This window comes from Sinocyclocheilus grahami, unplaced genomic scaffold (genome assembly GCF_001515645.1).
Source record: "Sinocyclocheilus grahami isolate Dianchi unplaced genomic scaffold, SAMN03320097.WGS_v1.1 scaffold32.1, whole genome shotgun sequence".
Classification (NCBI taxonomy): domain Eukaryota; kingdom Metazoa; phylum Chordata; class Actinopteri; order Cypriniformes; family Cyprinidae; genus Sinocyclocheilus; species Sinocyclocheilus grahami.
Window position 1 is genome coordinate 5,196,336 of NW_015505211.1, and position 11,828 is coordinate 5,208,163.

Here is an 11,828-nt window from a genome sequence, read left to right on the forward strand (position 1 = left end):
ATATAATAACCTGGAAATGTTCTTAACTGATTTGTGGGTTTTGAGTGATTCACCCAAGAAAACCACATTTATGAACTGCTATCGTCTTTGTGTCCTGACAGTAATCTGGGGGAAATCACACACTCATGTCTCATCTTTTCCTCTTGTAGGTTAAAGTGTCACAACAAATGCACTAAAGAAGCTCCATCCTGCAGAATCTCTTTCCTGCCCAGTAAGTTTCTCTTATCTGTTGCTCAGATATAATGACGTCAATCATGACAGACGTTTTTCTAATAATTGTGTGTCTCTCAGTCACAAAGATTCGTAGGACTGAGTCTGTACCCTCAGACATCAACAACCCCGTGGACCGTCCTGCTGAAGCACCGCAGTTTGGGACGCTACCGAAGGCAATAACAAGGAAGGTACTGATTCCTGTGTGACAGAGTGATATATTAGTATACATCTTGTCCTGTTTTTGTAGTATGCAGTATATATATTTTCCAGTTTATGCACATCACGTCATTTTTTTATAGCATGCGATAGTCAGTAACCTCCACAGTGTGCAGTACACTAGTATTCCATACTGAACGTAGCCAGAGTCTTGATTAATTATTATTGTAATAGTGCATTAAAAGCAGTTCTGCAGCATCAACATGGTTAATTTTCGGCAGGATCAACCGCCGGCGCTGAATCAGCTGGACTCTAGCAGTAATCCATCCTCAACCACTTCCTCTACGCCTTCCTCTCCCGCCCCCTTCCAGCAGAGCAACCCTCCAAGTGTAACCCCGCCCCCATACCCCTCCCCAAAGGGTCACCGTGACAACCGCTTCCACTTTCCAGGTAAGCGCCTGTAAACACTGACACTGCAATAAACTAACACATTAACAAATACTACCCCGATTAATACAAAACACACACATCTGCATTAATCCCAGGTAAAAAGAATGCTGATATTCAGGACTCTTTATCTGCATGTAACACTCTAACTCAACATAAGGCATAATGGGACTTCGCCTCTAACCCTGTCTCTCTGTCTGCTTCCTGCCTGTCTTCCTCTCTTCCTGTCTTCCTTCAATGTGGCAAAGCTGCCTGTTATTTTCAGCACCGACAGCAGTTCATCTTCCCTGGTGAGTTAACAAACACAAAATCTGCAATGTTCTTCAGCCCTCATAATGACATCCAGGATTCAGTGGGACAAATGCAATAAACAGTTGCACTATCTGAGTGAATTATTCATTATCATAATATATAAATTCATTGTTATTTCATATAATATATAAAGTGCTAGTGCTATAATTAGGCATATATTCAGTCTTGCACAGTGGTGGTGAACAGAAAAGGCCAATGTCTTTTCTTTTTATTTTAATAAAATTTCTGTTAGTAAAAGCATATTCAAGTAACTTGAGATAAATTCAATAATACAAAAAGGACAAAAAAAAAGGAGTAGTAGTTGGAGTGGTATAGTTAAGCCATTTTGCCCAATATTACAGTTTTGAAGTTATTTTTTTTTATTACAAAAACACTAGTATTGTTAACTAAAACTATTAAAAACATTTTTTTGTTAATTGAAATAAAGTAGAAATAAAAAAACATATGTGCAGACACAAGAAAATACAAAATGAAAATTAAATATGAATATGACAATTAAAATGTTGCCTTGACAACTAGATAAAAGAAGTTAGTTAAAAATATATAACTAAACAGAATTATGAAAAATCTAATAAAAATGACAGGCACAGTTTACTAAAATGTAAAGTAACATAAAAATGATAACTGAAAATATACAAATAAAAGCTAATTTAAAATATTAATATTACATATTAAATATATTAAATAATATAATACACATTTACAGGTATAAGAACTATAAAGTACCTCAAACTTTTTAGCAAGATTTTTCCATAATTTGATGGATTCCTTGTATATAACAATGAAATGCAGCAGATTTTCAGCCATAAAATTACTAGACTAGCATAGTCTCCAGCACCTCTTTGTCCAGTCTGCATTGAACTGAACTGACTTTTACAAATGTACAAGTCTGGGCAATGCCTAAAGTAAAGTGTTTTGCATGCTGGGGTTTGGTTTTGCACAAGAGTAGTTAATTCTTGTGAGATGAGCTGCACCCTGCTGGTGATTTGTGGCACTGCATGTTACATTAAGCAATAATAATATCAGTAATTCTGTATCGGTACAGATAGAAATAACATGTTTCCAGAGTCAGTGAATTTTTTTTCTTTCAAATGTGATAAGTTGGTCAATATTTTCTTATTTTTCACAGACGTGTGCAGTCCCAGCATCCTTCATTCAGATGGACTCCCAGACACTGTGTAAGGAACTGTTAAATTACTGCTTAGAAGCATAAATATTCTGCTGCATGTTCTGCATTCAGTCATAGTGACGGCTAAATGTTGAACTTCACACACAGTAACGAGATCGATCCATCAGTTGAGGAGATGCACGCCGAACAATACGAGGAAGATGACAGAGAGGTGAGATCCTTGTGGAACTGAGATTTAAAGCTGGAATACAAAATGCATGATGGGCAGTTTTTCTCTGTAATCATTTAAAAAGTCAGCAAGCGTGTGACAGGAATTTATTATTAGAAATTTATTCTGAGGTTGTGTAGTGTATTCTAGCCTTAAGTATCACTTCCATCACTGCTCGGTTCATCTCGCCTAGGAACTAGAGGAAGAAGAAGAAGAGGACATAGAAGCAGAGGAGGAAGAGGATGTAGCAGTGGAGGAGGAAGATGAAGAGGAGGAGCATATGGAAGAGCTGAACCATGGCTCAGAAGGAGAATGTGAAGGAGACGAGCTGGACGACCTGCCCAGCACGCGAGGAGGATCCCACTGGAAGGGTCCTATCTCCCGTAAGGCCAGCCAGACCAGCGTCTACCTGCAGGAATGGGACATTCCCTTCGAGCAGCTGGATCTCGGCGAGCTCATCGGGAAGGGTCGCTGGGGTCGGGTTCATCACGGCCGCTGGCACGGAGAGGTGGCCATCCGACTCCTGGAGATCGACGGAAACAACCAGGACCACCTGAAGCTCTTCAAAAAGGAGGTGATGAACTACAGACAGACACGCCACGAGAACGTGGTCCTCTTCATGGGAGCTTGCATGGCTCCGCCTCATCTCGCCATCATTACCAGGTAAAGTTTCAAACATCTGAGTCCGTCAGCTGATTGACAAATGGTCACTGACAAGCACATCTTTAATTTCCTCACAGCTTCTGCAAAGGCCGGACGTTGTATTCCGTCGTGAGGGACACGAAAAACACTCTGGACATCAATAAGACTCGGCAGATCGCGCAGGAGATTGTGAAGGTAGTGTTTATGGAGCCTTTTCATGTTTCTGGGGTTCTCAGAAACATAAGTCGTCATAGATGGGAAAGCTTGTGTGGTGGTGAATGGAAACTACAACAAATAGAATTTTTGCTTTCCCATTTGCTCCGATAGCAAAATAAAAAATGGTATTTTAGTGTTACTATGACTTTACAAAAGAGGGAAAAAATATTGATTACGTTGGTCAGAAGACAGAAAGATGTCACATGATCCTTCAGTCTCAATTATTATTAATGCTCAGTTATTAATAATGGTTCTTATTATTATCAATGTTTTGCTGCTTAATGTTTTGTGCAAACCATATTTTGTGGATTCTTTGATTAATCGAAGTTCAAAAGAACAACATTTATTTGACATAAAATTTTTTGTAACATTAGAAATTTCTTTACAGACACTTTTGATCAGTTTAATGTGTCCTTGCTGAATCAAATTATTAATATCTTTTATTTTTATTTTATCTTACCCCAAACTTTTGAATGGTAGTGTAGTTTTAAACACTGATGATAAGAAATGATTCTTGAGCACCAAATCAGCATGTTAGAATGATTTTTCTGAAGGATCATGTGGCACTGAAGACTAATGGCTGCTAAATATTAAGCGTTGCCATCACAGGAATAAAACAACTTATTTTAAAATATATTGAAATTGAAAACTATTATTTTTAAATTGTAATACTATTTCACAATATTACTGTTTAAATAACTGTTAATAACTGCAAAAAGGTGTCGTCAAGGTCTGTGAAAAGGGTTCATTGGTGGATGTGTTATGTATATGTGTGACTGTTTATGGTTCAAGTCCTGCTTGTGTTTCCTGTATTTCAGGGAATGGGTTACCTTCATGCTAAGGGCATCGTTCACAAGGACCTTAAATCGAAAAATGTCTTTCATGACACAAACAAAGTAATCATCACTGACTTTGGCCTTTTCGGGATCTCTGGAGTGGTTCAGGAGGGCCGGTAAGTCACTGCATTACTCTTGATTACGTGGATTGTTACCGTAAACCAGTCGATTGCCGGATCTGTTATTTTTTTAGACGTGAAAACGAGCTGAAACTTCCTCACGGGTGGATCTGTTATTTGGCTCCAGAAATCGTGCGTAAAATGAGCCCGGGAAACAACGAGGACAGACTTCCGTTTTCGAATGCTGCTGATGTTTATGCCTTTGGGTGAGAAATATACTTGACAAATAATTGACCCCCAAATAGAGCTGCGTTGACCTGCTGCCTTTATCTGCTCTTTTTCAGCACCATCTGGTACGAGCTGCAGGCGAGAGATTGGCCCATCACCAGTCAGCCCGTAGAGGCCACCATCTGGCAGGTGGGCAGTGGAGAGGGCATCAGGAGGGTCCTGGCAGAGATCAACTTGGGAAAAGAGGTCACGGTGAGTGCCACATTTTAAGTCTATTTATTATTTGACACATGCTCAGTCGAATGGCAGTGTGAAATTATGCTACTCTACTCCACTTATGATGCCAAGGTGAAAATAAGGTCATGTAATATTGGACATTTTTAATAATTATTATAATAATACATATTATTATTATTATTATTATAAATATATTTAATAATAACATTGTTTAATAACAACAATAATATTAATACTAAAAATTATTATTAATAACATCATTTCATTATTTATTATTGTTCATTATTAATATTATTGTTTATTTATCTTGTGCTTTTCCGTAGTTCAAGGACATTCGATCAGTCAGATTAATAAAATTAATTAGATTAACACAGTAAAAAAACTGTAATTAATACAGTTATATAGAAATAACAGAAATATAGAGAAAGAACATAAAAATAGATCATAATTAGTGTGTCACAATTTAATGTAATTATTTGTATATCTTGCTAGCCATTTGTAAATAATGTGAAAATAAACATATGAATTTCTAAGTCTAAATGATTTCTATTTAATTTAATGGGTTAGTACTGTAGAAGCTGTTTTAGGAGAAACACAAAACACTCTAGAGTGCTACCTTATAATTCGGCCAAAATGAGGTATATTAGAACTAGAAGATATCTTTGTAAAAACCATCCAAACGTCAGATGTTTGTGCTGACTGCTTGATTTCTGTCTGTCCCACAGGAGATTCTGTCCGCCTGCTGGTCATATGACGCTCGTAATCGGCCCACGTTCACGCAGCTGGCCGACATGCTGGAGAAACTGCCCAAACTCAACCGCCGCCTGTCTCATCCTGGCCACTTCTGGAAGTCTGCAGAGTACGTATCCTAGAAAAGAGGACAAACAGGTTGTGCACAGTCTGCAGAAACGGTGGCAAAGATGACCTCAGAGACACCACAATGCATCACATGTGTTGTTGTTTGGTTACTTTCTGTCTGGCCATCTCTTCCCTTGGAGTATTTTTATCTTGTTCAGTCATTATTTTTATCTGCAGCATCTGTCTAACCTTCAGAAGAGCAGTGTCAGCACTTGTAACAACATAGTTGAACTTTTAAATGGGAAAAAGAATGCCATAATCATAATTTAATAATAGCACATTTAAAATAAATCATAAAAACGAATAAATCATAAAAAAACTAATAAATAATTTACTCATAAATTGTGATTATTATTATGAGTAGTAGTAGTACTAGTAGTAACAATAATAATAATTATTAATGTATTTAAATAATAATAACAATAATTGCTTATTATTATTATTATTATTTATATAATATATTTATATTATTATTCTTTTTTGTTTATTACATTTTTTTATATATTCTTTGCTAGTAATGAGAATTTCCACATTTTCTAAAACGACATACTACACATATACAATATACAATTCTACAACATAAACACATATATACCATTTCTCTCTCTAATCTGCTTCTCTTTCTGTTTTGTCAATGTTATTTCTTGTCGTTGTAGGTTGTAGCCGCGTGCCTGAAACATGATCAATGCAAAACACAATTCCTGGCTCTGCCTTGCATGCCTGCTGAAAGCCTGACCTCTTCTGGACTTACAAACTAACATCGCCTGCTCTTCCGTCTCTACCTTTCTTTGGTTCTGTGGGTGGGGGACTGCTGTGGCGATGCATAAAACGAAATGCTTTGCCTTTTTTATTCCTATTATGATTTTCAGAGTGTGCGACTGGTTCTCCCTTTCCGCTCCAGTTTGTGACGTCACGTGGTGCATTTTTCCCGCTGGATTTGCAGGACTCAATGACACGACGATGAAGATGTTCCCTTTCTCTCTCTCTCTCACTCCCTCTCCTGTGGTCATGGTGCCTCTTAGTCATGTGTGACATGCCCTGATTCTGTCTCTGATAGGCTCGTCTGGTTCATGCTAACACACCTTTAGCTGTCACTATTCCTCCATGGTGTCCGATAGTAGATGTTTTGTTTCACTAATGATAATGTTCTTGATGGAAACTTATTGACCTGTGAGGGTCTAACCAAATGTGGTGTGCGAGTTACATAAGGGCCCTTTCTGAGTACTGATTGCGAAAATGAGCCAAAGAGAAGCATGTGCGTCTTCTCACCCGACTACAGGGCCTGATTTTCCACGATGAAGATGTTGAACGTTTGCATTAAAGCCAGATTTCGATGAACCCAGCAGAACAGTGTTCCATAAGTTGTGTAAACATGAACTCTCATGTGTGTTTGTGTGTAACGTGCGTGTTTGTAACATTGTGTATGTTTGTGGAAGGGTGTGTGTTTGTTTGTTCTGTGCAAGACTGGACTTTGTGGTTTGGAAATATCAATGACAATGTAAAATATTTATGTATAAATATGGTTTATTTATTGTACAGTCAATGAACAGAATTCTTTTAATATTTATATGGGCATTTTATATAAATATATATATATACTGTACATCATGACATTTTGAATAGATACTGCTGTGGTATCCCAGATGTAAATATTCTTTATATTTTTTCATGTAAACAAAACAGAACAAAACAAACAAAAAAAAACATGGAAAACTTTTTTAGAATGGATCGATACATGTCATGTACAGTCATATTTTTGTATTGCATGTGGCTACTGTATACAGTGTTTGTTCTCATCCTTGAAAGACAATAAAATCGAGCGTGGTCAAATTTATACATGTTAGAAACTTTTTAAAAGGATCTCAGGGCTTTGCAGAGATTTGTGAAGTGATGTCAGATGGAATGAAACCTGTTTATGATGATATTCCAGTCTGAATTCTTTCTCATATTGCACAGAACATGCTTAAACCTGAAGTACACAAGTGTGTGTTTCAACATCTTACGTTAAATTAATGTTCCGGACTGAGGGGTGTAACCAAATAATAATTGAAAAACCTGTATTAGTTAACCACTAATCTGAACATTTTTGCACGGAATGTTGGACAAATATACAACAATTGTCTCAGAATTCCAAGTACATGGCTGTAATTACAACTAATGTCCCTCTCATTGAGTACAATTGTGAAAAGAAAAAAAACCCAAGAGTTCAGAATAATGACTTAATTCGGTTTCTCTCAGTCGTTATACCTGTAATGACCCGCAGAGGTCAGTATTACACTCACTGCAGGAAGTCCAACCCATTACTGGAAAAGGTGTCAGGTGTATCAATACATAGGTTCACACAACTTCACCAGCACAGTGAGGCCCTTGATGCTAATAGCTTAGATACTTCTTTAAAAAGCATTTTCCTTTTTCAAAGCTGTAACTAACCATGCATTCAAAACTTCAGGGAACTATATATAGCAGTTGAGTGATGCAAGCTGCTCATTGTCTATGGAAGATATAACTCTGCTGTTTAATATAATGAATGCTTTTTTGTTTTTATTTGATTGTTTTTTTTTCACGGAATGTTGGACAAATATACAACAATTGTCTCAGAATTCCAAGTACATGGCTGTAATTACAACTAATGTCCCTCTCATTGAGTACAATTGTGAAAAGAAAAAAAACCCAAGAGTTCAGAATAATGACTTAATTCGGTTTCTCTCAGTCGTTATACCTGTAATGACCCGCAGAGGTCAGTATTACACTCACTGCAGGAAGTCCAACCCATTACTGGAAAAGGTGTCAGGTGTATCAATACATAGGTTCACACAACTTCACCAGCACAGTGAGGCCCTTGATGCTAATAGCTTAGATACTTCTTTAAAAAGCATTTTCCTTTTTCAAAGCTGTAACTAACCATGCATTCAAAACTTCAGGGAACTATATATAGCACTTGAGTGATGCAAGATGCTCATTGTCTATGGAAGATATAACTCTGCTGTTTAATATAATGAATGCTTTTTTGTTTTTTTTTATATATATTGATGAATGTGGTCCATCGTTTAAAAAAACAGTCAAGTTTCCATTTTTATATCAGAGCATTCAATATCAGAGAGTAAATGAACTGCCAAAAACACCGTGAACACAGCATCATGCTGCCAGCAGTCCATATTCTTGTGAATACCATCACTAGGTCTGCAGACTCTTGAGAAACTGTCCATTCACGGTTTCCCCTGCCGAGGTTTGAGCTCCAGGGCTCCTCACAAAGGTTTTCTTTGTGTCTCGAGGCAGCTTCTGATTTCTCTGTGTCTGAGAGCGCTCACTGTTCTGTGTTGACCATGCTGTTTCAGGCATCTCTTTTGAGTTTTACTCACACAGCACCTCACTGCCTGCAACAAGCTGCTCTTTATTCTGCTCCCTCTCTCTCTCTCAGCCTTTCCCAAAATTCATAAATCTAATTTCCTTTACAGCATGTGACTGTAAAATAGCTAAATGCAAGAGAGACAGCCTGCTTGGACATAGGGCTATTAAAACATTACTTATTAACATTAATCAACTGATTAAACATAATGATATTCACAAACCTCATGTGTTACATTATTACTTTTTTAAATATTGTGGTATAATAACATTGTTCAGAAAGTTCCACATGAGGTATTGTTATATTTAGAGCTAAGTATGTATTTAAATAATCATTATTATCATAAAGTATATATACATGAATAGTGTATAGATATGAATATTAGTTTCAGTTTCAGTTTTTATAGCATAGTTTTCTTCTCTCTCAATTAATTTTATGTCCAAGAAATTTTATTGACATGACTATTAATTACAATATTGGCAAAGCATTAAAGAATAATATTGTATGATATTAATAGAATTAAGTTTTATATTAGGAATATCGAATTTTGTTTCTATACAAAATATAATTCAAATAAAATAACTAAGCATAAATATGAATATAAAAAATATAATAAATCTCTTTCTCTGAATTTTAGTATCAGTTTTAATTAATTTTATAGTATTATTTCACATCCAAGAAGCTTGACTATTGATTACAATATTGGCAGAGCATTATAATAATCTAGTTTTATTCAAAGAATATAGAATCTAGTTTATATATAAACTATATATATATATATATATATAATTTAAAAAAATTAATAAAAATAAACATATCATTATAAACGAATTGAAAAGAATAAAAAAAAAAATAGCCTACAATCTCGCTCTCTCTATGAAGGAGGTGGACAAGTTTGAAGACATTTGGAGTGTAGAAAATTGGTTGAAAATTATGTAAATTATTGTCTTTCGCTGAGAATATTGTATAATCTAATGAGGTGTTTTGTATGGAATGTGAGTTTTCTTAGAATTTTGTATTAAATAAAGGTGCTAAATTTCTCTCTCTCTCTCTCTCTCGCTCTCTCGCTCTGCTGGCGCATGCGCATGCGCACTCTGTTCTATCTCTCATCTGCACCGCTACTGTGCTGCTGCTGCTGCTGCTGCTGCTTCGCTGGATCGGAGGATTCAAACTTCCGGCACTGTCATGGCGGCATGCTGCTGTTTCTGACACCGACCAGACCGAATTCCGAGCCGCCCCTCGTTCGGCCCTCAGCGCGGCGCGGATCGAGGAGCGCAGGGGTCGCAGACCGCGGAAAAGGCGTCCTCTCCTCCTCCACTTCATCATCATCTTCATCATCATCATCATTAGCGGCGGAGGTGCAGGCGTGAGCGGCCATGGCGGCGCAGAAGCCCGTGGAGTGGGTCCAGGCCGTCATCACCCGATTCGACGAGCAGGTCAGAGCTCTTCTAAACATCTCTGAACGCCTCGTCTGCACGGATGCGCAGTTACGCAGCGCATCCGTGCAGCAGCTGCGCATCTACCGTTCTCATTATGATGCTGTTGTGTTTATATAATGTAACAAGGCTAAATGCATGGGACGCGACTGGTTTAGCAGTACATGTTGCTCAGCACCTTCTACTTAACCTGGAACTACGTTCTTATCAACTCTAAACCTAAACAAACCCTATTACTAACCTAAAATCACAGTGCAAGGGTTCATCTCGAAAATCAGTCCTCTTAAGCAATCACTTGACTACTGATTTTAGCGTTAGGAGAACTTAGGACCTGGAGTAAAGTGCCTGTCAACCAATTATTATTAAAGAAAAATCAGAGGCCAGTGATTGGAACAACATTGTTATTTACCAATCACTGCCCTGGGACTTTAGGGATGTAGGGTTGCCCCTATGGTGAGTGTGTTCCATCTGCCAGACCACTATGACCCCCAAGCCAAAATAATACATCTTTCGCATTTTATTTAACTGTCACGCATATGCAAATTCCACATTAAAATTAATAAAGCCATAAAGTGCAGGATCCTCCTGGGATATGCAATAGTAATATGCAATTCTGATATACATACAAGAAGAAATAACATACAATTTTGTGTACAACAAAGAGTTCACAAATGATGATAAAAAATGTAAGAAAGTATGTCAAACATTGTCGATATTCTAGATGTTTTGATTGCTTTCTTATTAATAGACTGAATAGAGATTGTACCTTAATACATATTCGGTTCTTGCTTAAGGGCAATAAAATGGGGTTTACATTTGGTGCATTTACATTTATTAATATAAAACCTTCCAATAAACAAACACAAGTTAATGCAGGAACATGCGTTGTCCATATTTTTGTGTTTTATGTAAAAAGCACAAAGAATGTGTCCATAAAATCAATGTAAGTCAGATGAAACATTCTGGATATTCAAAGCATTAACATTACTCCAAAAAGACAATCCTTAAAGTGCGGATTATTATGGATTTTTGAAAATTACCTTTCATGCAGTGTGTAACACAGCTCTAAGTGAATGAAAACATCCTGCCAAGTTTTAAATCTGAAAGTGCACCGTGTATTAAAGGGGTCATATGATGCTACATGCACTTTTACAAGTTGTTTGAACTGAAATGTGTGTTGGCAGTGTGTGTACACAACCACCCTATAATGATAAAAATCCACCCAGTGTTTTTTTTTTTTATCTGCTCAAATCTTTAACCCTTTCTCAAATCGAGCCGATCTCAGATGCCTGTCTGTGTGATGTCACAAAAACAGGCCCCTCCCACGATAGTTTGATTGACAGTAGCGTTTCAGCACAGACTGGACTGGCGTCTTACCTTAGACCCGCCCTGAGTGAGCTCTCATCAGTCCGCCATTGTTTCACCGCTGGAGCAGATTTAGACAAGAATGACTCCTAAGCGATTGAGGTGTTCTGTTGTTGGATGTAATAATGAACATAGCAGTC

At 37.2% G+C, this 11,828-nt stretch overlaps 1 protein-coding gene and 1 pseudogene across 1 annotated transcript in view; both read left to right on the forward strand.

Annotated features, from left to right (window-relative positions):
- The window catches only part of LOC107578364 (kinase suppressor of Ras 1-like), a 25,428-nt pseudogene extending 18,987 nt beyond the window's left edge, over positions 1-6,441 (forward strand).
- A 3,589-nt stretch (positions 6,442-10,030) lies between these two features.
- nf1b (neurofibromin 1b) overlaps positions 10,031-11,828 on the forward strand; it is a 60,748-nt gene continuing 58,950 nt past the window's right edge. Inside the window, 1 exon segment of the mRNA XM_016264362.1 lies at positions 10,031-10,323. Coding sequence (XP_016119848.1) covers positions 10,264-10,323 — 60 coding nt within the window. The 5' untranslated portion in view covers positions 10,031-10,263.